This window comes from Cyanistes caeruleus, chromosome 1, assembly GCF_971803275.1.
Source record: "Cyanistes caeruleus chromosome 1, bCyaCae1.hap1.1, whole genome shotgun sequence".
Taxonomy (NCBI): Eukaryota; Metazoa; Chordata; class Aves; order Passeriformes; family Paridae; genus Cyanistes; species Cyanistes caeruleus.
Window position 1 is genome coordinate 22282256 of NC_141701.1, and position 27194 is coordinate 22309449.

Sequence of the window (27194 nt, forward strand, 5' to 3'; positions counted from 1 at the left end):
AATTATTTTCAAGGGGAACCTATGTCAGGAATCAATGTCCAGAAGACCTGAACAGCCAACAACTCTCTCACCTTTTGGAGGTACCAAAAGGTGACAGTTTGATAAAGTTCTCTTGAACACAAGCAGAGTTTAGAAAATTCATGCAGCTAGACACACAAACCCTCTTTGTACTCATACATATCCCAGAGGCAATATACACTTTAACACAGGTAAACTCATCTGAAATATATAAGCATACGTAAATCACCAGCATTAGTTACATTAGTTAGCAGTATTATGTTTTTTTACCTACTAACCTGTTGACTGGGATTTTTTTCCAGAAATATAGCATTTTACGCCACACTAAAAGCAGTTCTATTGCATTCACATTCAAATCCATGACTTTGAGACCCACAACATACTCCACAGTTCTAAAATACAAGTTAATTAAGTTAATACAAGCTGCAATAGCTCTAATATTTTAATTATGCCATTCACTTCTTTGCTATAATGTTGGTTTGCTATATACAATTCCTTTAATTCCCTAGCAGCACAGCCAATCCACCAAAAAATTACTGGTACTGTCACAGCTGGTACAAAACAAAACTATTATTCACATTTCAACAATACACTTTCTAATTGGTGATTTGCCAGGTATTCAGTCTGACATTCAACTTCCAAGGTCATCTTGCAGCCTAGAAAGTTCTCACATATAATCTCCTCTCTCCATACAACATATTGCTGTGATTAGCTTTATAAACATCCATAACATCCACACTCTTGAACTTTCCAGAATGTAGGTGTCCTGTGTACTGTAAAATAGTCTGGGGTGTGCAGTTTTCTAGTGATCACAGAACATGTGAAAATGGGTCCAATAAAGAACTCCAGAGGGGAAAAAAAAAAATTTTTTTGAGGGAAACAAGTTAAACACATATTGACTACCATTCAGCTGGGTACACATGACAGTGACTGCCCACAAAGCAATCAGAAAATAGCTCTTGCCCTCTCTCACTGCCTCACTAACTAGATTAACATAAAATTGTAAACAATCCAAAATAACTGTTTACCTGTGTACTAAGTGCAATTCATATTTCCTGTCCTAACTGTTCCTTCTTACCATCAAGCAATAACAAAATAAAGCAGTCAGATGGAAAGCTGTCTGTAATAGGCATAAATACATACACACATATATATACCCACACAAACGTATGTCTCAAGAACAAGCTCCTACAGCAGTGCAGTACAACAGGTAAGTGGGGTGGCTGCTTTCTCACTTGTTAAGTAACATCACAATCCCCCAAGCAAAGGAATCGAGAACTACAAAGTAGAAAATAAGGAATTACTGTTTCATACGCGTAAAAGGAAGAACACGGGCTTCCGCTGGGACAAATGGTTCTTCTACACATGGGCAACAATACCGGAACTGTCAACATTCAAACTATTTCACAAGCAAAGTGGGGTATGTACAGTTAAGTATGTACAAGTTACAGTTAAATTCTAGACTTAGTTTTAGCAAATGCTATGGAAGCAAAAAAATGTTGTAATGAAAAAAAGGAGGGGGGCAGAGAGAGACAGACAGAGATATACAGGTTGACTGTTACTTTTGCCCTATTTGACAACAATATCTTCAACAATATATAAGTTTCCATGACTAAGACATGGGGAAATGCTTCAGTCAGAACACATTCCCAAGCACAGGTTGCACCTTATATGCCAACAAATCTCCACCTCCTGTTCCAGGAAAAGTCGCATAGGTTGCTATCTAGCTCTTGTTTTCAGAAGCAGTAGCCCATGTGCAACAAGCTCATAACACTCCAACTTTCAGTAAATGAAAATAAATATTTTCCATCAACAAAGACAGTATTGGAAAAGGAAAAAAAACAAAAAAACAAAAAAAACACAGCATGATTATGAACATTTATTGATTCAAAACTAAATTTTGAGATTCTGAATACTCACCATGCTATTTCCCAAACAACACAGTTTGAAAATTAACCCATTCTGCTGCTTCACGTTCTGTCTCGAGTTGCCAATGTTAAAATTGCCAAGTGCATTGACATGGCATTGCAATATAGACACTAGGTCTTGGACACTCTCTAATCCCAAAACACAATTCTTGGAAAAAAATAAAGCACTGGCTGTAGCTCAGAAAGATCAGTTCAGCAGGTCAGCTGATAGCTACTCAATATATAATTTAGTGGAATGAGACTCGGCAGACAAGGCTATGCTTTGACAACACATAGATGAGTGAAGAGATTCCAGAAAGAAGAGAAATTGACTTCTACAGCCAAGAGTCAAAGCACAGTTATAGCTAAATGGGAATTCTAAGTAGAAAGGAGGAATCCAGCTAGAAAGTTGGTGCCCACAGTTTAAGTAGTTTTAAAAAACCCCAAACACACAAAATAATAGGATAAGAAAAAAATAAGGGAATTAAAAAAATAAAGTAGTGAGAACCACAGATTAATTTAAGAGTCTGCCCAAAAGAACAAGTTGATCCAGAAAACAACAAGCCCCACACCCATATCTATTTTAGAACAAATCCATGCAGTAACTGTGTTTTGGTAGTCTGTTGTGAAAATATTTTCTTCAAAGCATAGGACAAAATAATAATATATTAAACTACTAGGTCTGAAATATGATGACAGATTCAATAAATTCAGCCCTATGCAAGATTACCAAAAAAATATACATACATGGAAAACTACTCCAACACATCTAAAATTAGGATTACTTTTTTCCAAAATATGGCATCCTAAGAAGTTTCCACCAAAATAAGTGAGATATTTCTCAGCTACGCAGGTGTTCCAAGGCAAACAAGTGGAATTCTTCATGTAAGTGTGCTACCCTCACCTGATTAAACAATCTATTTAGAATTACCTGTGAATACATGAAAGCTTAAAGGATCACCAGCACTACCCCAAAAAAACCTACCCTTCCTGTCTGGGGGTGACTTCACATCAATCCCCTTCACATCCATCAGTTTTCTTTAATCTCTTCTCACCTAAACCATTTGTGCATTGTGGTCCCTCAGCATTCTTTCACATACTACACCCATCCCCATTATCCTTTCCTCCTGCTACTTGAGAAAGACAGAATTCTAACTGATGTTCCATCTAAGATCAACAAACTTCAAAAGCCATGCTCTAAACAAGCATCTTGTTCTAAGCTAACAACATAAATCTGACACAAATTATTTAGTGCCTATTTTTGTAAATATACTTGGGATACTACAGCAAGTCATAGTGGATTCCAGAAGAGCTCTCTTGAACACACGATATGCATGTTTCAATCTGGCTGCCTCAGACATTACCAGCTGAAGGAAGAAAATTGAAGCTGCAGTCTCTGCAGCTGCAAGGCTTCTCAATAGCCTATAGAAATAGCTTCTCAATAGCCTATAGAAAGGTCAAAAATTGAGGTACAGTACCAGCACTTCAAAAGCATTTAAAAAAGATGCCAGACTCCAAACCTGGGACATTGATTTAGAAGTTAAAAGAAAGTTCATGTACACTGCATATAAAGAACTGAGACATTAATTCATGAAGAACTGCAACCCATGGGAAGGACTCACATTGAAGAGCTTTGTGGAGGACTGTCTCTCATGGGAGGGAACATGCTATGGAGCAGGGGGAGAAGTCCTTCCACTAAGGAGTGGAACTAAGTGTGTTAAACTAACCACAACCCCATCCACTATCCACTGGCAAGTGGAGGTAGAGTATCAGGAATAGAGTAAAGCCAGGGCAGAAGGGAAGATATTTTTAAGATTTGGGTTTATTTTTCATTATCCTACTCTGATATGATTGGTAAAAAATTTAATTAATTTCCCCAAGTCAAGTCCGTTTTGCCCTTGACTGGTGAGTGATCTGCTGCTATCTTCAGCTCAAGCCATGAGCCTTTCATCATATTTTCTTTCCTGTCTAGAGAAGGGGAGTTACAGAGCTCTCTGATGGGCACCTGACTGCCATCCAGGGTCAACCTACTACAGTGCCTAAGAAAGAAATTTCACTGACAATTTGAAGTAGAGCTGCACTGCTTGGTTGTGCCAGTGTCCATTGCAGTCTTTATCAAGGTATCACTGCCTCCTCATATGCCTAAAATTCTTCCATTTTACACTGAAGTCTTCTTGAAAAATAATCTCATACCAGAATGTTCTACTGTTGATACAGAGTTCAAAACACTGCTAGAATATGAGTGAGTATTCATTTCCTGTCTCCTATCAGTGCAAAACACATAGATATAAAGCAATGGTATTGGCCTGTAATATGGGACCTGCTTGACTACCACAGCCAGTTTTCCTTTTTCTTCTAGTCTGAGTGAGATTACATTCTGAGAAAGCAGTTCCAGAAGGTTTGCAGGTTTGCTGCTTAAATCGTTATAAAAATTAACAGACTGACAGAAATCCATTATTTTGGAAGCTCAGATTCCAGTTTCTTACCATATAATCCCTTTTCTGAACCCTTGGATAAGAAAAACATGCAATTTTCTACAGCTTCAGAGGGCACTAGAGGGATGTGCTTTCACAAAGGAGAAGAGGAGGGGGAAAAGTGCTGCTTGCACATATCCATAATTAGAGGTTTTGTGAGATGCCTACTGACACAGACATACTAACTATGCAAAGCAAACAAGCAAGCATTAAAAGTAGGTTAGATATAGACTTTCTGAACCTAGACTGCTTTCTGAACCTGGACTGCCAGAACAGCTTCAGGGAAAAAAGAAAACCAAAAACCTCATATCATAGGATTCACTGTGCTCCCATTGATTCTATTGCCAACATACACAAGACACCTCTTCTTATTTCAATTAACAGCTGCAACACATTTTCCTTTTCATGTGCCCAAAGAGAATGGTAGTTTGACCAAAAGATATCCAGCCCATTAATTCTGAGACAGGCCTGTAACAGAGGTCAAAGCACAGTAAGCCTGAACAGCCAAGAGATTTCTTCAAAATCACAAACTTGATCTGAACACCACCACAAAGAGGTATACAGAGATCTTGCTCACAAAACAAGGTGAGAAAAGGCAACATTTGCTCTCCAGATACTATTGCTTCAGCAGCTACAGGAACTGAAGGGAAAACTGTACAGCTCCTGGCAGCTTCCTTGCAACACCTATACCAACACAGGCCATATCCTCACCTTGGCTCCTTCTTCACAACATGCAAAGTGCGTTCATTTGAACAAAAAAAGTATCTGAAAATCACGTATGTTATACAGTCTTAATACCCATTGTAATAATGACCAACCTGGTTTTAGAATCATAGAATCATTTGGAAAGGGCCTTTAAGATCATCAAGACTGTAAACTATTTTGACAACATCAAAACATTTTCTTGACAAGAACTGCATTCAAAATCTGAGCTCTTTGCAAGAATACAGTCACAACTATGTTTATGACTGCTTTTTGTGTCCTTGAACCTGATATCATAGTAAATATGCCTGACACTGAGCATTCATACATCCCCTCTCTTCCTTGGTCATCCACTGATTAGCTGCTGAGAAAAACATCTTCCCAGTCAGTTCCTTCTCACATAAAGTCACATGTGTTCTCAAGATACTGAGACAGCTTTCTATGCCTTGTCCCTGTGGGTGCTCTCAGGGGTTAGGTACAGTGCAGCTGTTGAAGAGGTCACCCAGGACTGCGCAGGCCAGAAAGCAGAAGTGCTTACTCTACAAGTTCTTTACCAGGAACATCTAAAAGCAAGGCTTACACTTAAAAGCAAAGTTCATTCCCCTAGAGTAAGCATTAGGATTAGGTAAGAAGTCTTTGCCTGTAGGCTGCACACCAACACTGAAAGATGTCCTGGGAGCCAGGAATAAGCACAGAAGCAATCAAGCAGGATCACTCGTACCTTTCACAGTAATCAGTTTCAGACACTTGAAATCACCATTATTTAGCCCTGAAAAAGACTCAAATAGAAATATACTGACAAACTCACATGAAAACTGTCCAACATTAGGAACACGTTAATAGGCATTGAGGTAAACAAGAAAGGTATTATGACTGAGGCAATACAAGGGCAGTGGCAGGACTCCTACAGCAAGAGTATTAAGAAATGCACCTGCAGGAGTCATCAAACAAATTCACAAAGGCAATTTCTTCTTTCTTAAGAACTACTTAAGAATTGCAGAATTACTGCAAAAGCATTGGATGCTTTGCTTTTAAAGTCTATTAAAATGGTTAGTAGGAACAAAAATAGGCAAATTTGATACAGTCACCCTTGCATGCCCAGCTAGTACATGTGAGTATTTAGCCAGCTTTAAGCAAAGCTGCTCATCTCCTCCTCAGCCTCACATTTGAAATCACTGGAGAAGGACAACAAAGTGCCTGATTCAAATGCTGCAAAGCCTTTTTTAGCACCTGTTGCAGTCTACTACTTCCTCTATTGAAAGAGTAAGTTTACTAAATGTTTTTGCAAGACATTTGTGGGGCATGACATTTATCCCTTAAAAGGATAAAATCCTTGAAAGAGAACCTCCTACCTAAAACACTTTTGTTCACATAAAGCAATTCATAGAAAACACAAGAACTCTTCAGACAGGAGTTCTTGACAGAAAATGGCACAAAACCCAACAAAAGACTCTGCCAAGCCTTCCTAAACCTTTGGAAAACACTAAATTACAGTCTGATTTGCACAAAGCAATTTGTTTAAATTCAAAATAATATGGAAAATTGTTCTCATTACTCATATATACACTAATTTGTATGCATGCACATACAGAATCATAAAATCCTCTTTTTTTGTTACAGTACTTTATTAAAACACAAATAAGAGTATCATGAACTGGCTGCTTAAGAGGAATTTCATATTCATCCTTAACTTCATATGATTCAACATTAGCTGATAACACAGTTTGCTTCCTACAGAGCAATTCTCAATATAATCATCACCTTAAATTAAAACTCAGTATCAGATTTACTGAACTAAATATATTAGTATGGAAGTAAGTACCAAATGAAATTTATTTTAAAAATAAGGACCTTGAGTTTCCACATGAGCAAATAAAAAGTATAAAGGTGAGCCACTAAAGACTGTTAGTTAAGTCTTCTGACTCCAAGTTCTACCATATTTCTGCTGTCACATAACAACAGACTTACAGACTCAAATGGAAAAAACAGCACTGCTTGTCCATATAGCCACATTCAACTGAGCTGTTACCACCCAGGCAAGGAAAAAACACTCTGAAGCACTGCTTCAGATCTGGAGCTAGCTTTACCACCTAAGCAAAGACTTCATATAACTATACTCTCATTAAACACAAGCCTTCTGTCTTCACCTTCAAAGTCCTTCATAATCTGTCAACATACCTTATCTCCCATCTCAATCATCTCTCGGTCAAGACCAATTTCTGCTTCCAGCATTCTTTGGTGGCAGTCTCTACCAGCTGTCAGGTAAGAATACGTCTGGTATTCTGACAGTCATGATTGTGGGCTGCTCTCCACTGCCTTCACGAAGTTATTATATTCCTTCACAACTTTCTTTGTAATGCCTCATGAAAGGAGCAGTGCTCATCCATCTGTATGCGGATCCAAACTGCTTGGTTTCCCTGTCCCTCTCTAAGTGCTTCAACATAACAGTCTTCCCCAATTCTACAATTAATTACCCTTGGAGCACAGACAACCTTCATATACATCAGCATATCTAGTGTACTGTTTTCTGCTTAAAGGCAAGGACTCAAATCTGAAGCAGTAATACAAATAGCACATTTCTCCTTGATCTCCTCATTTGCATCAACTCCAAGACAAAAAACCCACAGAATTAAAGGGTGAGCGTGAAGAAGAGTCTTGACCTTAGTTATAACTGCAGAAGGTGAAAAAAACAGACACAGGCCTACAGGCTTGTCCTTCCCGATTTGCACTGCCTGAATTTTAAGCCTCTGGTTTAGGCATGGAGGTATCTTAGCACTGAGAGAGGAGGAGAAAGAGCAAAGAATTAAAAATAAAGAAAAAAATGTGTAGAAAAGAGTTAATAACAGTCCAACAGGACAAAGGGAGAAAATCTCTAGGAGGAAAAACAGCAACCAACAGAGATTTTAAAAAGTGTTTTCAACTCCACATGAAGCCCAGAGATTGAATATATAGAGATAGGTAATGAGAAAAATATAAAATACTGGAACTTTAACCACTTTCTAAAACAAAATATAGCACTCATAGAGAACAGTGTCAGGACAGTCAATCACTATAACTTGAGTCAAGCAAACTTCAGAACCACATTAAAGTGTTAAAGAATAGATTTAAAAATCATAACAACATACTTGAGAACATTACAAATGCTCCTACTTAAAACTCAGTGCTGCAGAAGATTAATTCAAGAGCAAAAAATAGCCAGGCACAGTTGCATTAGGCTAACAGAGATGAAAAAGCAATGTGAAACACCTCACAGCCAAATTCTATTTCAAGTACTGACACTAACCAAAATCATAACCAAAAGTGCACATACAAAGCAGGTTCAGTAGAACACCCCTTTATACACTGCAAAGTTGATGCACTTCAGTTTAATTTTCTTGTAAAGTATCCACATTTAACATTTGGGTTTTAGAAGTAATAGTATCAGATGTAGAAAAGGACAAAAAGCAAAACAGCACAGAAGAAAAAGGGAAAGCAAAGACCTTCAAAATGTAAATACTAATACTACAGAATTATGGATTTTGTATATCATTAAGTGAACTTACCACTTATACAACAGTTTGCCTTAGAAAAAGAATTTTTGCATAAAACTATTAGTTGAGCCATTACTGTCTAATCCAAATTTAGCTGAGGAGATGCTGCAATAGCATAAGCAACAAAAAAACTTAACTAAACTAACACTGACGCTGAACTAACAATGACACAGCATCACAGTAAAACATATATATTATATAAAAGCACCTCAGGGAACTAATACTCTTCAAAAACAAGCAAAACCCTGTCTTTCCTTTTTTATAAAATCTGTAGGGTTCACTGGACAATAGCTTCAAACAATGACATGTATTTTAATCTTCATACACCTTCAATAGAAACATTGTTTGAAATAGCACCTTTCCAAAGAAAACACATCTCATTAAGTTGAGGTCAAGAACTTCATTTTTTGCTCAGGTGAAATTATGCCTGTGCTCATTAGAGGTCTCACCTGAGGAAGGAAATACAGGGTCAAGCCAATCAATTTGAGTACTAAACTAAGCTTTCTTGCTAATTATGCTCTTCACTGACATGAAGTTCTTGGCAGAACTGTTCCAACTGGAGCTAAAGTTGCTGAAAGTTCATTTTACTACCATTTTCCTCAGAAATATTTCATTTCGTTCATATTTTTTATTCACTGATTACAAAAAAAATTTATGACAATTGGTTTTAGCCAAATACACTGCCATGCTTTGAACACTTTCAAATTGTAATTCAAAAAATAAAATTCAACCTGTCAACTTCTTAAATCATATCCTCAGAAAACAGCATAAAAGTGTTTTCATCCACATTCTTGCGAGTCAAAGATAATCCTTCTATGGCACAGACCCAAATTTTACCCTCCTGAGCATACATACCAATGAATAATTTGTTCAAATGTCAGTTGCAATTTTCAAAACTCTTTTCTTGCCTCTGAATCTTAAACATCTGTAACAAATACTTGTTTTGAGAGTGCTTTACATTCATGACACTTGACCTTTTGATGTATGCACCACAAAGTTTAAGTTTCAAATACCACGAAAGCAGGAAACCTGATCATTTCAGCAGTAGCCATCTGCAAGGTCCAATATCAAATATTAGTTCTGGGTTGCACAAAGTCATGGGCTGCAAATCTTTTTCTGCAACTCATAATTAGTTGCAATTTGCTGCTTCCAAAAACACACTTCTTATAGAACATCTGGTCTCAAAAGCTTACCTTAACATTGGAAAAGTACTTAATATCTGGCTGCTGGTGTGTATATATGCACATCCACATATGCACACAGATTAACTACAGAACGCAAGCATGTCCTCGGTGGGTGGCTAGGACTAGAGATTTCTACTTCAGCAAAAAAGCCTCTTAGCTCTTGTATCAATGTATCAAGAAATATCAAACAAGAGGAAAGTGTTTTCCCATGTTCTTACTGCCTTGTCTAGTTATTGAGGTTAAAAGTTAACAGGTCATCAAGCATCCTACCAAACACTTCAGTTTTTCACAAACTAATTTTTGTTTGCATGATCCTTATTGTAAGTGAAGCGCTGTTGAAATCAAAATATGAACAAGGCTTTAAAAAAATCCAACAAGTAAAACAAACTTGTAAGCCTCTCTAGAATTAAAATACCATGCTGATTAAAAAAATCCCACAAGTTCAACATTAACATAACCAAGTACTTTTGGTTAACTAAGTCAGACATATAACAAAAATTGAGGCATTGCATATTTCAGCTTCATTATGTCAGAAGGAAACCTTACCTGAGCCCATGAAAATGCCTAATGCACAAATTCTTGTATGAAACTAAAATAAAAAAACCTGATGACCCTTACATACAAGAACTCTTCCAAGTACACTCAAGCATGCTGTATGGTTCTTGAAATCCATTTCTTCCCTGGTCATAGGAAAAACTGGATAAAGCACTATTAACTCGCTTTCACATCTGCAAGAACACAGCTACAGTGAATAAAGAGTTTAAAAATAAGCATAAAGGAAGATATTAGCCATTAAAAGAAGAAAAATATTAACCTCTCAAAGAATAAAAAGTCCCAACTTCACATGCCAGATTCCTCAGAAGACTTTCAAGAAGATGACCTATAGAAGCTCTTATTCTCAAGCTCACAATGTTGGAAAAGCATTCATCACACTTCTTACCTGAGCCCCATCCTTTAACTTCAAGATGCATTCCATTGTATTGATAGTGATGACAACTGGTTCTGATCCCAGTTTCGTCCATGGCACATGAATCCGAAGCTCATGAATATGCCCACTTAAAAAAGTAAATGGCAGTTTCAGCTCCTAACAACAACAAAGAGCACAGAATTAACTACTGAAACATCAAAATTCCAGACACATTTACTCAAAATAGTAAAGTTCTATCACAACACAAGTCCAAAGTTATTCTCCCTCCCCTAATCAGCAGTGCGCCTCAAGACATTTGCCTTTATAATCACTTGCACGATTATGTCACAATTAGTCTATTTGAAGGATTTGGATTACCATGTCCTTGATAATAAAACATAGTTTAAAACCACCTCTCTCTCACATGAGGCTACTGCAAAATGTTTTGCTATTCAAGGTACAAGTAGAAATAAACAACGTGAAAATAAATACACTGATATGCAATCAGTATTACTGTGAAGAGCACAAATTTGGAATTAAACATTGACAATGCCACAGCAAGGCAATTTCTTTCAAAACATTTTAGTGCTTAAGAGTTTTAAGAGCTCAGCTCTTAAGACTGGGCCATTGTTGCCCCTTCCACATCTAACTGCTTAGTAAATATGAAGTTATTACATTTTTCATTGGCAAAACCAGATTCCTGCACAGCAAGGTCTAATGTAGATGTCTCACTGTTTTCAAAACTTGTACAAATCAGTCCAGAGCTTCTAACAAATGCCTGGGCACTCCATCCAGCACAGATTACAACTCTGCAGGACAGCCTCAGCAAACCAGCTGCTGCTTGCAGCAATTCAGAAGGAAATAGGGTGCCAAAGTTTAGATTAAAAAGACCCAATTAAGTAAATTGGTGTACATACAATACAAAGTATTGCAATTTCCCAGTAGCTACAGGTGTTCTACAAAAAATTAGTTCGACACTTAACCAACAGAAGGGTCACTTAACCAACAGAAGGCTAGAAGGCAGTCTCAGGACTAGCAATCAAGATTTGGAATAATGAAAACAATTGCCTACTGCAAAATAAAGAAGCAATATTTGATATGTTAGAATTTTAAGTAAGCATTCTCGATACTAAGTATTCTTATGCTCAGGTTTCAGGGATGCTTCATCTTTTCACCTTTCTAGTCTCGTATTCTGATATTTTATTATCAAGTTTTAAAGCTTTGATGGAGAAAAAACAACCCATCTTCAAGCTGTTTATAGCCTGGTGCTTTCATCATCATCTTAGATGCTGGGAACTACAGGTGTAGTACGTTCTCGGGTTGAGAAGAAAGTGAAGCTAAGTCTCTTAGATGCAGGGAAGCAGTTTTGGCCAACCTACAGTGACCACATAGTTCAACTGCCTGACCAAGTCAGGGCTGACTAGAAGGCAAAATATGTTATTAAGGGCATTCTCCAAATGCCTCTTACACACTGACAGGCTTGGGACATCCACCTCCTGTAGGAAGCCTGTTCCAGTGTTTGACCACCCTCAGTAAGGGAATGCTTCCTAATGTCCAGTCTAAGCCTCCCCTGGTACAGCTCTGAACCATTCCCACCTATCCTATCCCTGAATACCAGCGGGAAGAGCTCAGCACCTCCCTCCCCATGTCCCCTCCTCAGGAAGCTGTAGAGAGCTGTGAGGTCACCCACCTGTCAGCTCCCTTTTCTCCAAATGAAACAAATCCAAAGACCTCAGTCTCTTCAAGCAGGACATTGCCTCCAGCCCTTTCATCACCTTTGTTGCCTTCCTTTGGACACATTCTCATCCTTTACCCTCACTCTTCAGCTGTGGGGCCCAGAGCAGCACACAGAGCCCAAGGTGAGGCCGCACCGAGGCTGTGCAGTGGGACAGTCACCTCTGTGACCGGCTGGTGATGCTGAGATTGATGCACCCCAGGAAGGGGTTTGTCCTCTGGGCTGCCAGGGTGCACTGCTGACTCTTTCTGAGCCTGACCAGCACACACAGGTTCTTGGCTGTATTTGGTAAACTCAGGAACACAAACCTTTGCTCAAGACTCCAGAATTATCCTGGCAAGCCAGGGCTTAAGCACCTTTGCCCCTTGGCTCAGCTTAGGTACATACATTTCATTCAACTCAGAATTCCCATGAATGAATAGATGTTACACAGAGAAGATCCACGAAACTCAGAAATCAAGCAGGCAAGTTGCTAGGGAATTTCAGACAAACATCTATCAGTGGATCCAGAAAGCCTTGTTTCCTGCACTGCTTGACCCAGAACTATCCCTGCTGTACAGAACTTCTACATTAATAAAATCTGGGGACAAAGGCATTTTGAATTTACTATTTGATATGTATTATAATGTCTTCAAGTATGCCTATACAATATTTCTGTGAAGCTAGCTCATGTAATTTTTTTGCCTACATATATTTAAATAAATACATACCATGATAAATTCATGAATAATTAATATATAATCAAATCTTAGTGAGATGTTTTGAAAGCCCCCTCAGAAAGTTTTATTTCCTTAAGTAGTTACCATATCTTAAGTTCAGAGTTGAAATAACCACCATTTACACCTATGACAGGTTTGCATCTTGACAGAGTCTTTGGGATGCCTAGAGGCAAGTCAACTATTCTTACCAATACCTACACCATCACAGCAACAGCAGCTGCTAAGAGGAGCGATTTTAAGGAACACTTTCCCCCATTCTGCAGCTGATACCTCCTAAATCTTTCTACTGGTACTATAAAAAGTTTATCCTGTATCCAGGAGCTAAGAGTATAGCATGCTCACTGAAAAAAATTGTATGTTTTCTGAAAAAAATCTTCAGAAGAGGAAAATACATAAAATTATAGCTATTTTTTTTTTTTTTGCCAAGTACAGCTTTCAGTTTGTAAATTAGTTTTTGGGCCTTAATGAAACTGATCAATTAAGTTTAAAAAAAAACACGCCCATCTTATACTAAAAAAAATCTCAACTCCTTCTTCAGCCATGCTTACACAAAGTCACATCTAATTTCAAGTCCTCATCCTAAGAGTTGACAGTTTCAGACTTTCTCATTACAAGTTCAAAGAAAATTGTTAATTTTTTTTGACAAAGTGTATTTTCTTCATCTCATTCACTACTACACTTCAGGATTTTAGCCAAAAGCCTCTCCTAAAAATTCAGCCCTAGGCTCACAAGCGTCTCAAACAACATTTTCATCCAGAAAGTTTTAGTTAAGACACTGAAAAGCAAATATCAGGCTGTTTAGCTACAGATCTTTCTACATGATAGAAAAAACATGCAATCTAAAAATACATTAAAACTTAAGAGACAATGCCTTCAGAGATCAAGGCAGCAAACTACTACTGTTAACAATAACAGAAATAAATTCTGGACTTGTAGATTTGCAAGTTTTTGTCACTCATCAATACCACAATGTTTACTTAGATCCTGACTTGTATTTACTTCAAAAGGCATTCTAGAAAAGCTGTTTTTCTACTATTTGCTGGATGGATTTGACACATTCTCACTTTTGTCTAGTTAATTGCAAGATATTGAAATAAACAGAAGTAGGAATTATTTCAAAATAAAGGTGATAAAAGCAAATGCACAACATATTTAGAAGATAGTTATTTTTCAAAGGAAATTTAGATACAAATGTCATCTGACATTAAGGAAACTCATTGTCCTAGTTACAGCTAGGGCAATTAGAATAAAGCAATGCAGAGAACTCTGTTGTATTGTTCAGTAGACAATACAAATCTGTACCAAATAAAGTAACTTGTTCATAACACAACATAAAAAAAAATTTCATTCCTCCCTGTTTCCTATGCAATCTTTCTCCTTTTATTAAGTACTGCTTAAAATCCTTAATATTTCTTCTATACCCATGACCAATTAGACTTCACATTTTAGATTTTACGTTTAATCATATAAATCTTTCACAAAAATATATATGACTAAAACAAAAATTCTGGGCTTGACCCTTAAAAAACTGACTAACATGTAAGACTGCAGACTAGTCTTGATAGTAATGATAGTAATTCCCCTTTGCCTAACATCTCTCCTTGCTCTAAAACACAAGACTACTCTAAAAGTTGGGGTGATAGGCAAGTAGTTGTTCGCCACATCATTTTTAACTCTTCTTCACAGTCAAGCCTGTATTTCATAAGTAACCCAGTGGCATGTAACAGAGATTTAAAATAAGGATATTTCAATGCTCCTATTTCCTTAAAATTATTTTAAGTACATTAAAATTTTTCATGTTTCTTTCTATACAACTTCCTTGCCTAGGTAGGATAGGAAAGATCCACACTATAACAAAATTCAATAATCTTTAGATCAAGGTATCCTTTGTCTTCCAAAGACTACTTAATCTTTCCCTTCTGCATTTGCAAAACAGCTAAAATCTAATTATGGCAATATACACAAGAAGCAAGAAGAGATCAAGATGTACATTATCTTTTTGGCATCACTGTGTAAACAGATAAACTACACACAAGCTAGTTACCAAGTTCAGCAGTAGTTCTGTTACCTCTGATACTATGGGGACTTCACACAAAACCTGACAAAAATGCTTGAAACGCTTTTCCTAAAAACATTATTTAACAAATTTCAAGTATTAGTTTCAACATTTTATTACAAATTACTTTCTTGAACTAGTTTTTGTACAATGTGCTTATTATTTACAGATGGAAAATTTCTTGGAACGTTTAGTCTTCTAGTAATTGAATCATTCAGGATAGGAAAAAATATCAAAATTTTATTAGATTTAATCTTCAACTAAAGATAATTATTATAAAATCAATCAACTGGCTATTCAGAGAGTGACACAATTATATGCAAAAGCTACACTGTACCTAGAAGATTCAAGTACAAACTAATACTTGACTTCCACTACAGAACTGGTTTGTACAAAAAAGAGATAGAAAGAAGGACAGGCCCTAAGAGTTATTACAGTGACATTCAGCTTAGTTTAATGAGAGCATAAAACTTACATAATTATATGTAAAAAAAATGCAAAGTATTTTCAGGTCTTGTTGGAACATTCCCTTCACATACAGTAAATTTTCCATGTTAACAACTGTATTTCATTTGATTTCAAGAGGTATTGGTTCCAACTTGGTCACAAAAATAAATTAAAATCTTCTATAAAACAAACTGCAGTTTATGCTTTTTCTCATCTGCCCTTTGGGATTCTGTTTGGTGGCTCATAACAGCACAACATGACATGGGAGCACCAATATCAGCTAAAGTGCATGGAGCAGGAAGCACACAGTTGCTCCCAAATCTGTTATAAAGTGCTTCGTCCGGGTAGTTAGAATGCTAACATTCCCAAAAAGCCAGGTATAACTCCACAGATCTAATTCTCTTAAAATGTTTAAAGCTCTAGAGAAATAGATCCAGGAGAGCTGTATTTGTATCTAAGAACCTGAAGCATGAAATTAAAGCTGTGTTCATGTCAAATAAGGAGCAGGGAATCAGGATGGGGATCACAACCCAGTATAGAACAGTGTTACAAGAGCAGAGCAGTTAAGAGGACTAACTTTGGGTATCATGAATCCATCCAAGAAGAGAACAACTAAAATGATATATACTGGTAATTTTTAGAGACTAATTTTTCAAGGGAGCTCCTGCCAGCTGCAAGGGCTTTAGGACTTTGCATTACTACATACTGCTCACTCAAAGAGTTTTGCTGAGCAGAAATAAACAGCATCTCCTTCACAAAAAAAACTAAAAGGAAAACACTCTAAATACAGTCTGTAGGTCCAGACAAGTTCGGAAGAGTAAGAGCCAAATGAAGATAACTACATTTCACAAACACCCAGCCAAATAATGTTATAATAATGAATCTGAGCTAAATTTTGCATCCATCACATATTCACATTCCCATTCAAACTGGTAAGTGATGAGCACAGGTACATATGGCAATATTTGCTACTACAAGAGAGATGACATTATCAGGTTGGGCTGGATATTTAGGAACACAGTTCATAGGCAGACAAAGATGAAGCAAGGGGTCACCTACTAGCAAACTGCAACTACTAGAAAGGGAACACCACCAGTGAGAGCAGCAAAATTCTTACAGTGTCAGGCAACATAACAAGTTTGATATATTCATCCCAAATCATCATTTGTTATTAGGACAAACTTCCTCTCTGCACAGGAGAGCTCTGAAGCAGCTTACCCAGAGAGGAGCTTCTCACAAGACAGAAGATTTCAAGACTCAGCTGAAGGAAAGCACAAGTTGGTCTGACATAATGCTGGCAATAGCCCTGCTCAGAACAGAAGATTGGACTAGATGACCTCCAGAACTCCTTTTTGATCAACCCTTTTTTGTTCATATACATTTTAAAAGGCTGACAGGGGAATACCTCAGCTACAGAACATCAGCTGTATGGACAAGATGTACCAATCAATAGACTTGAGAGAAAATACTGAGACAGTGAAACACTTGAAGGAAGACATGTAATGTTCTTTAAAAAGCACAGAAAACAGGACAAGATCTGTTGCAAGACTGTCTCCTCTTCCAGAACAGGATCAAGAGTCCTAATTAACCATATGTTAATTTCTTTCACATTTTAAAAGGCACTCCCAATAGAGACATGCAGTCACTCCAGCCTATTCCAATATCTCATAATCCAACACATAAATGAGATTTCATTTCACATCTAACCTAAGTCTCCCAACATGCAATTTATTCAATGCAGATCCAAATAATTCTTTCCCTCTCTTGTCTCACCTTATTTTAGTCAATATTAAAAACACATAACTTATATATTTTATTCTTCTTTCAAGGGATGTATTGTCTGAATTCCCCATTCTTTGCTGCATTTTTCTCAGTTCTTTAACTTGGTTGGACTACATCTGGCCACAGGACTCCAAGCAAGTAAGCCCTGCTACTCCATGCACAACAGAAAGCAGCATTATCAGTCTCACACACTCAAGTTATCAACTCAGCTAAGTATAAAAGGAAACCATCGCTGTGCTAAAGCTTTACCAGTTCATATTGACAGCAGGCTCCAAATGCTCTATCTAGTGTTTTACTTGGTCAAGCTCCTTGTTTTAAGGCTAAGTTTCACTGAGTCTCTGATTTAATCCACACAAACCAGATGATCAAATCTATTCCTCAATTATTCTTAAGTTTAGATACAACTAGAATGATGAAATCTGGAGTCAGAAAACAATACCAAGAGCACAAGTGGGTTTAGTATGCATAATTAAAAAGAGATCCCACTTTACTTTGTGACCTTTCCACTTAGTTACTATATGTAATTAGTAAATATAACTGGAAAAGCAATTCAATTAATGTTCATACTGTAAAACAATAGTTACTGAAAGAAGAAACATGTCCACAAAGAAGCGTCTCTTCACACTCCATAACTTACAGAATGTGTAAAGAATCACCATTCATTGCTAGACAAATGGCATGAAATTAAAGCAAGAATAACTAAATGCAGGGGGAAAAAATACTTGAATAAGAAGAGAACCAGCAAGCACTAAGCTATTACTTAGCTGTGCACACCAATCTGAAATAATTCAGCCAACTTCTTTTAAACCAAAGACATGGGCTGTAACTGCTATAAACCTAACATACCTGTTCAAGTACATCCAACTTTAATTCAAGTTTACTAAGCACAACATCTCCTCCCCAGAGTGACAACTGCAGATCTGAAGGCTTCAAGTTCTTTATGTAGCGATTCACATAACTCATCAAAATAGGAGTTACATAGGACTCCAGCATTCTGGAAGATCTCTGTATTACAGGTCAAGCACTAGAAAAAGGGAACAAAAAATTGAGATGTTAAGTTATATATCTCCAGTCTAATTTTCAATAATGCAACACTCCCGTTGTTTGAATGTATGAAAGTAATTCTAAACATCATTTATAGTCAAAGGTTCATATAGTTACATATACAGATAAAAACATATAGAAAGATGCAAGCACATTTATTTTCATTTTTGAATTTTTATATTTACACATATATATAATATGTATACTCACATATATATCTGTATATATATATATTCATACTCATATATGTATGTATACATATATTAACTAGTAACTGACTCGTTCAAAAGAAAAGCCAACCAAACAAATGAAGAAACAGACAGAAAAGGTGATCGAGCAGTCCACCATGCTTTTCACATGCACTTAAGCATTTAAGTGACAGGAAAACTCCTTTCTGGTCTCATCAGAAGGATAAACTTTGAAAACATGAGAAAAGGGTAATTTCTGACTTATAAAAACCCACGCTAAAATATCGCCTTAGATGCACCTCATCGGTCTCAGCACCGTGTACAAGACAACCCAGCCAGTTTCGTGCCAGCCTGAACTCCAAGAAACCAACATCCTTCGTGAACCGAGCTGAGGTTACGTTAAAGTCTGCCATCACTCCCATCCCTCCCCACATCCTTCCCCGAACCCCCCTCGTCCTGATGAGACCTTTCCCCGTCCCGTCACCGCCGCGGCTTCACCCGGACCCCTCCACAAACCCGGGAACCCCGCGCCCGTACCTTCGGGACACATCCTCGCACGTCCCTCCCGCGGCCCCGCGCCCCCTCAGGGCCCCTTTACCTGGCCCTGCACAGCGCCCTGAGGCTCCGCGCCCACCCCGGGCCGGCCGGGCCGCGGGAGCGCCGCGCACGCAGCGCCTCCGGCAGCAACTCCCGCCCCGGCTCCACCGGGCGCTTCCGGGTTCTCCGGCGCATGCGCGAGCGCTTGGCGCGAGCGCGGGGCGGGGCCAGGCCGTGGCGCTGAGGGCGGTGGAGGTCACGTGCCCTGGGGGCGGGGTTTCCCCGGTGTCCCCGTGAGGCGGATGAAGAGCGGGGCCGTATGACGGAGTCCCGGAGATGCGCGATGGGTGCGGTTGGAGAAGGCTTCCGCGGTCATCCAGTCCAGCCTGTGACCGAACAGCACCATGTCAACTATACCATGGCACTGAGTTCCTCCTGCAGTAGTTACCTAAACAACCCCAGGGACGATGTTTGCACCACCTCCCTGGGAAGTCAATTCCATTTCTAATCACCCTTTACGTGAAGAAATTTCTTCTAACATCCAGAACACCTTCTGTCACAGCTTGAGTCTATATCTTCATGTTGTCTCCTTTTTTATCTGGGAGGAGGTGCCAATTCCCATCTGGCTACAGCATCCTTCTAGACAGCTGTAGGGAGCGATAAGGTCATCCCTGAGCTTCCTTTTCTCCAGGCTAAACACCCCCGGCTCCCTCAGCTGTTCCTCATAGGATTTGTCCTCCAGACCTTTCACCAGCTCCATTGCCTTTCTCTGGACTCTCTCCAGCACCTCAATGTCCTTCCTGAACTGAGGGGCCCAGAACTGCACGCAGCACTCGACACAATCTGCTCCCAGGGCAGAGTGGCCCGGCCATTCCCCGGGTGTGTGTGAGCCCCTGCCGTGAGGAGCTTGGGCATGCCAGGCTCTGGCCCAGAGCACTGTGAACCCTTGAGATGTGCCACTGCCTCAACCAGCCCCAGCTCCACGGTTTAGTTTGTGTTGTTATAACTGACAATGGTTGTGTGGGGCAAACCCCAGTGCTGGCAAACACTTTTTCCCACTCTGCTTAATAAAGGTCCACATTTTCTGGCTTAGTTTTAGAGCAAGGCTCTGCTTAGGTTCTCAATTTCACCATTTCAGATGTGAGAGTAGTTCCTGGCATCCAGGAACACCCTTGATGTTCTGCATGCCCAGAGTGCTTCTTCCTTCTCCAGATCATAGAGAAAAGCCATCTCCAGCAGCTCCGAGTCCTTTTGGGGTTGCTTGTGGCATGTGGAAAATGCCCTGTTAAGGTGAGTTAATAGAATGTTTGCAGGCTGACATGTTGGCATATGGGTGATCTGCAAAGGAGTTGAGCTCGTTTTTGTCAGGGAAAAGTGCAGTAAGCAGTGCCTGTGGGCATGGCTTTGATGTAGATAATGAATAATCTTTTACTAAGGCCTCTGATTCGAGTTTTAAAGGAAAGCCTGTGAAAATAGGCTGTATTTCTCCTGGATATTTGAAATCCCGTGAATTTAATCTGCAGTGGAGTTATGTGGCTCAAAACAGAAAAAACAACACTATACAGCTTCTGAGAGACTGCATGTGAAGCCCAAACAGCAGGTGCTCAGGTAGGAGCCTACCCCTAGAGCAGTACATGTATTGAAATCTGGCTGAGCTAATCAAGGTCTGGAGGCTTCACTCCTGCTGGATTACCTGTCTGTTCTGCCCCTGGTACACACATGCTGAGTTAACCATGAATCAAACCTCATTTTGCATACACCATTGCCTCACTTGCTGTGCCATCTTCACTCATGAATCACAGCTCATAAGACTATATTTCACCTCACAAAGAGTCAAAGCAGCTTGGACTGTTTTTCTTCCTACAGTGGTCACTACTCCCACATCTGATACTTGAGTGTATGTTAAACCATCCTTCAGTACCTGTGGCATGTTAACCTTAGCTAAGACGTGGTAGCAGGCAGGTGAGGGACAGGAAGATTTTAACAGCGTCAGTGGTCTTTAATTAAAGTTGTGCTTCTAAACAATTTCTCTAGGACTAATGTTCTTGTAAGAATTCCTTTACAGAACTGCTATGCCTTTCTGCCCCTCTGCTAGAGTGGTGGGAGTGGTGAATTTTACTGGTTATGCTTTCCAAGAGTATGCACTGCAAGCCAGCTCAGAGAAATAATCAATGCTAATGGAAACAGTCTCATTCATAACATAGCCTTTCCACAGAGCTGCATTGACACAACAGAGGGATGTGGAAACTGATAAGTATAATGTTGAAGCACATCCTAAGCCTGCATCAAAAGCCCTTATTTCAACAGAAAAACATTCCTCTGTTTCTTTGTCCATTATGTTATTACTTTTGAATGACATATCCAATCAGTGCTGGAATGTTTTCTGAAAGTTCAGAATTGAAGGACAACGCCTTATTTTGGTGAAAAATCAGTAAATGAAAAGAAGAGTAGGGGAAAAACATAGTGCTCCTGGCAGCTGCCTGGCAGCCCTAGCAGCTAAGAACAACTCTGTAATTTTCCTGGCAGTTATTAGCATTTCATTATAACTACCTCCATCTCAGTTCTCGTTCAAGTATGTTGACACTCTGAATAATTTATTTCCTACAGTAGGGAAAAAAACCAGAAAAAATTGGAAGGGATCACACAGGAGTAAATCTTTGAAGGAAAGGAAATAAATGGGTGGCATGAAACAAGGGTAGCTGGAGAGGGTTATAAAGGTCCCTGATCTACAGAGGGATGTGAGCTGAGTACATGGGGAATTTGCAGGTAGTAGGCAGGTGATGTGCAGTAATGAAGTTGAGCATACTACAGCAACAAGGACATGTCTGCCAGAAATGTCAGCTCCTTGAGCTAGTCCAATTTATTCTGTATTTCAACACTTCAGTGAAACATGCAGTATAGATATAATTAAAATTGCAAATCAAGTGGTATGTGAATCTTGTTCAATCATATAACTTGAGCAATTGTGAATCCCTGAAAAGCTAACAAAAGTAGATACAGTTTACCTAGAGACTGAAAAAGTGTACACAAAACAGTATCACTTATGACCAGCCATGGCCATGAAAGGAGGTCCTCAGGAAACATACCTACCTGCAGAGTTCTTTTTTTTCTTGATAAGAGTCTATCAATGTGTTTCTGGCTTCAGTCTTGTTGCTGTAGGCTATTTACTGTTTTCTGCAGAAGAATTGTGATCAATGAAATACAAACTGAAGGGGGAAAATAGAGTTTATTAAAGAAATTAGGAAAATCTAGAAAAGGTAGAAGATGATTAAGTGGCTGTTACAGAATTACTTGATCACAGAATGGTTGGGGTTGGAAGGCACCTCTGGAGATCACCCAGTCCAACCCTCCTGCTAAAGCAGGTTCACCTAGAGCAGGCTGCACAGGATTGCATCAAGGACGGTTTATATCTCCAGAGGAAGGGACTCCACAACCTCTCCTGTGCAGTCTGTTCTCTGGACACTCTGTCAACCTTGAAGTTCTTCCTCCCATTCTTTTGGAACTTTTTGTGCATCATTTTCTGCCTGTTGCCCTCATCCTACTGCTTGGCATCACTGGGAAGTATCTGGCTCCATCATTTTGATACCCTTTCTTCAGATACTGATAGACATTTATAAGAGCCCTTCTCAGTCTTTCCTTCTCCACGCTAAACAGCCCAAGCTCTCTCAGCCTTTCCTCATCAGTGAGTTGCTCCAGACCCTTCATCAAATTCATAGCACTCTACTGGACCGTCTCCAGTAGTTCCTTGTCTTTCTTCAGCTGAAGAAAGCACTCTACTGGACCCTCTCCAGAAGTTCCTTGTCTTTCCTCAGAACTGAACACAGCACTCCAGGCATGGCATCAACCAGGGCAAACTACCTGAGGCTGCAGTCAGGGGAAAAAACAAGGAAAACAGAAATCAAAATAGATTTTTAAATGTTTGGCCTGGGCAGTTTGCAGGACATAAAACAATCTGAGGTTATCAACAAGGACTGAGAGACAACCTGTGAGGATCTTTTTTAACTTGAAAAGGTATTTTAGTCCTCCAGGCTCCTTCACTATGTCCCTCAGCTAACACTGGATACTTTAATCAGGTTACTGAGCAAACTGCTATCCACATCTGTTCTGCTCCAGTGCCTCCAAGCTCAGCAGCATGGAAATGGGCAACTGGTCCCAGAAGCCTTCAGTCTATTTATGTGGCAGATGACTGCTGGTTTATGATTCTTGAGAGCCTACTAAGGTGTCCTGTAGACAGCATGAGACTGACAATGTGAAGGAGTTAATAATCATAAATTATCAATACTAATAGAGATATTTCAGAAATACTTGTGAGGAAAATAAAAATTACTTAGCCTTCTTTCTCCCCTTCTAGGGGAGAAAACATGGTGTTAAAACATGGACTAGTTGATTTGTAACATTTCCTGTTGGTTCCTTTTTATGTTTTTACTATAAATTAAATAATAATAATAATAATAATAATAATAATAATAATAATAATAATAATAATAATAAAAATAAAATTATAAATTATAAATTATAAATTATAAATTATAAATTATAATAATAATTTATTATAAACATAGTAAGATCTACACTGTTTTACTAGTAATTTCCTGAGCTCAAATGAAATTGACTAAAATTTGTATCTTCTAATATTTTTCAAACATTAAAAAACTACATCAACAAAAACAAACAATGTAAATAAATCTGTTTTACTATTGGAAGTAAATATATTATTAGTGACATCCTGTAACCTAATTATTAAATAATATATAGCAATCAGAAACTGGGAAACAAAAATTGCCATGCCACTTTTATTAGTATAATAGCCCCATGTTACTATGGGGTTATTTTCGAGTTCACCACAATGCACATAGATTTGAAATTTGGAAACAATGAAAGCAATTTTTTTTTTTAATTGCACATATACTTTCATTGTAATCTGAATTTTTGGTATATTCTAAATTTTAAGGTACAAACAATTCTCTGTCATAAGTTTTCTTTGTTCCTCTATTCCCTAAATTGTGCCCAAAAATCATAGTGGAAGAGCTCTCAGCTGTAGCCTTGAAGCAATTTTTTTTTTCAAGTGTCAAGGAAAATAGATCTATTGTGGCACCTTTAAAATGGAAAATTAGTATTCAAGAAAGATCAAAATATTTTTTTTATTTGTAATTATGATTATGAGAAAGAGTCTGTTGAAACTGCTACATTCACTCTAAGTACAACAGAAAAGTATTAATTTAGTGATCAAAGGTCATGAAGTTCTGGAAGCCTTATAATCCCAGCTCATTGCTGCCTCATCTGGTTTTTTAGGAAAATGCTTTCCCCAGTTGCTAATCCCTGCAGCAGTCTGGGGACAGAATGCTCAGGGCAGTGGGGAGCAGGACACATTTATGCAGATTCGGATGCTAAACTAGCTCAAGCTTCACAAATCTCACCTGATGTCTCCTCTGAGGGTGAGTATTCACTCTGAGTTAACAGGTGAATGTGTGTCCAGTCTCCTCAAGGGTGAGCAATGGACTGACTAAGAGCCAACTTGGTTTGGTCCAGACAGTGACGGTGCACTCGAAGGTCAGTAACTGGTGTTTTAAATTGTAGCCTGCATGCATAAATTATTTGTACGTACATTTGATTGCTTTGCGAGTTATTAAACCTAAAACAAAGAGGCAATATTACATCTCTAGAATGCATTGTCCTGAATTTTATTCACACACCAGAATGAATGAAAGATGAGATAAAAGACCTGAATGGAACCGGCTGGGAATTTGCAGTTTAGTCTTCTAGGAGTATAATTTTCAGATGCATCATGAGAGGCAAGCATGGCTGTCTAACCAGGAAATTTAAAACTGGAAACTGTTTTTCAGGTTTTTGTTGAATTGGTAACAAAGGAAAACAGTTACCCACTTTGCAGTAGTGAAATTAGGGTATATAGTGATATTTGACCTGTTCTGATATGCTTGAAGGGTTTATGTGTCCTTTGGGTAGAAAGTGGTATCTTTGATTTATACACCTAATTATGAAATAAATCCAAAAATGTCAGCCAAGAAGATGTTATTTCTGGTTCCAGTACATGAAATATATGTTTGACAATTTTAAACTGTATATGTAAAGAAACATGTAACTTATTACCGCCTCTGGGTATGAGGAGATTTATGCACTAACTGTTTCACACAGGTTTTGCTACACTATTGCTATACTGTTCATGCAAAATGTGTATTTCTAATTACAACAACTAGCATACAGCCTTTTAAAATAGTCCTGCTTTTCAGGAGTTAAATAATCACCTTTCTCTAGTATTTACATATTTACATTTACAAAAAATTACAAGTCTATGATTTGATATGTACTTGTATCTATAAATGATTTTCAGTAAATATGAAATGCATAAATATGCTCTCAATATATTTCAAATAAATATTTTACATATATTGCTATTATAATTTTTCCCCAGTAAAAAATTTTATATGTTATCCAAAGTTTAAAAGTAACCAACAGCTTCTTTCTGTGTCATTTGTTGGTTCTTTAGGGGATGAAGATAAAAATGGCAAAACTCGGGAATCTTTTTGCTGTAACTACACTAAAATCCAGTTCGCTTTATTGGCAAAGTGAGTTTTTCGGAGAAACCGTAAAACTCCATGATGCCCTTTTTTTGACTTGTCCTGCAGCTGTACCAGGAACATTCCTGCAAAAGCTAAAGTCTGTTCTAAAATTTTTTCATCATGTGAACAAAAATGATTTGATTTACATATTGTAGCGCTGATATTAATGAATATCAGGCATGTTGGACAGCAAGAAGAACTGCAAAGCCAAGAAAATGTGTCAGCTTCTCAAAATCACCCTTGGAACCTGAATGGCAGACAGAGCTCAATGTGAATAAAATCTTTAATATTTCAGGACTGATCTCCTGAGTTTCTTGAACTTTATAGATAAATAAATATGGGTCCTACTAGTGAAATCAATCCGTATAAATTGAAATCAGACTGTGAAAGGTACAAAGGACTAAAGAGAAAATACGGAAAGCAGATAATTGAGATACATGGATCTTTTATAAAAGGGAGGCCTTTTATCATTTCCACAATTTATAGTAATTTTTTTAGCTCTTTGTCCTAGCATATAACTTGAAAGCCTTAGATAAGCTAATTTTTTTCCTCTAAGATCTTATAAATGTTAGCATTATGTGATTTTCTGATATATTTTTCAGGAAATTCAGTAGCTGTTTCACACCTCGCCAAAAACCAATAGCTATAAAAGCTCTGCAAGGATCCCACTTCTGATAGAATGACTGCTCAGAATTGCCTCTGCCCCTGAAAAACAAGGTGTAGACTCTATTCATCACACAACAGTTTTGACACGTTTTTGATTTGGTTGCAAATTTTGAGACTCTCTGGATTTATTTTTGCTCTTAAGCGAGTTCTTCTTGCTATTTCAGCAGCCATTATCAATTGCTTGTTTTCCATCATTTCTTCTCTTTGTTCATGTAATTTCCTACCCACATTTTAGATTCAGTGTTGCTAACAACAGTAACCTGAGTATGGATTGGAAGTTGCAGAAAGTCTCCCTTCATTCTTAAATTCACTGAGTAGGCAGATTGCATTTTTTGCATTTCATTCTGAGGATGTACTTTTTTTTTGTCAGCCCATCTTTTATAAAACACACGGTCAATTAGTATTGATTTCTGGTGTGCTGTATCCCACATGCATTGAGGTGATGCAAAGAACTTCTTGCTATACTTCTTGTTATGTGTTTTATGTCATCCAGTCATAACGTGGAAAAACTAAGTCATATTAGGCTATTTTCTCTTTATACCTCTGCTTTGTCTCATGTTTCACACAGTTTCTTTTTCAAGAAACAAATCTGTGTGAAAAGGAAGAAATAGTGGTGTTTCATAGGAGAGTGTATTTGCTTCTTTCAGAACAAATTTGATACTGAGAAATGAATACTTCTTTTAGGGAAGCTGGAAAAAAATTCTCAAGGTGACCTAAACT

General features: G+C 38.1%; 1 protein-coding gene and 1 long non-coding RNA gene across 9 annotated transcripts in view; one reads left to right on the forward strand and one right to left on the reverse strand.

Moving 5' to 3' along the window:
- The window catches only part of VPS13B (vacuolar protein sorting 13 homolog B), a 418409-nt gene extending 398972 nt beyond the window's left edge, over positions 1–19437 (reverse strand). For 2 of the 7 annotated variants that reach the window (XM_086881651.1, XM_086881618.1), the window contains exons 1-3: positions 19231–19390; positions 18308–18485; positions 10756–10899 (exon numbers count right to left, since the gene is read on the reverse strand). In XM_086881651.1, the coding sequence (XP_086737777.1) occupies positions 10756–10899; positions 18308–18454 (291 nt within the window). In that variant the 5' untranslated portion in view covers positions 18455–18485; positions 19231–19390. Of the gene's footprint in view, positions 1–10755; positions 10900–18307; positions 18486–19230 lie in introns of all 7 variants that reach the window. The other 5 variants (XM_086881610.1, XM_086881633.1, XM_086881628.1 and 2 more) reach the window with 5 other exon arrangements.
- The window catches only part of LOC147655369 (uncharacterized), a 29746-nt gene continuing 21985 nt past the window's right edge, over positions 19434–27194 (forward strand). The window contains exons 1-2 of one of the 2 annotated variants that reach the window (XR_015284712.1): positions 19434–20520; positions 24523–24780. This is a non-coding gene — a long non-coding RNA (uncharacterized LOC147655369). The remainder of the gene's footprint in view (positions 20521–24522; positions 24781–27194) is intronic. The other variant, XR_015284711.1, reaches the window with a different exon arrangement.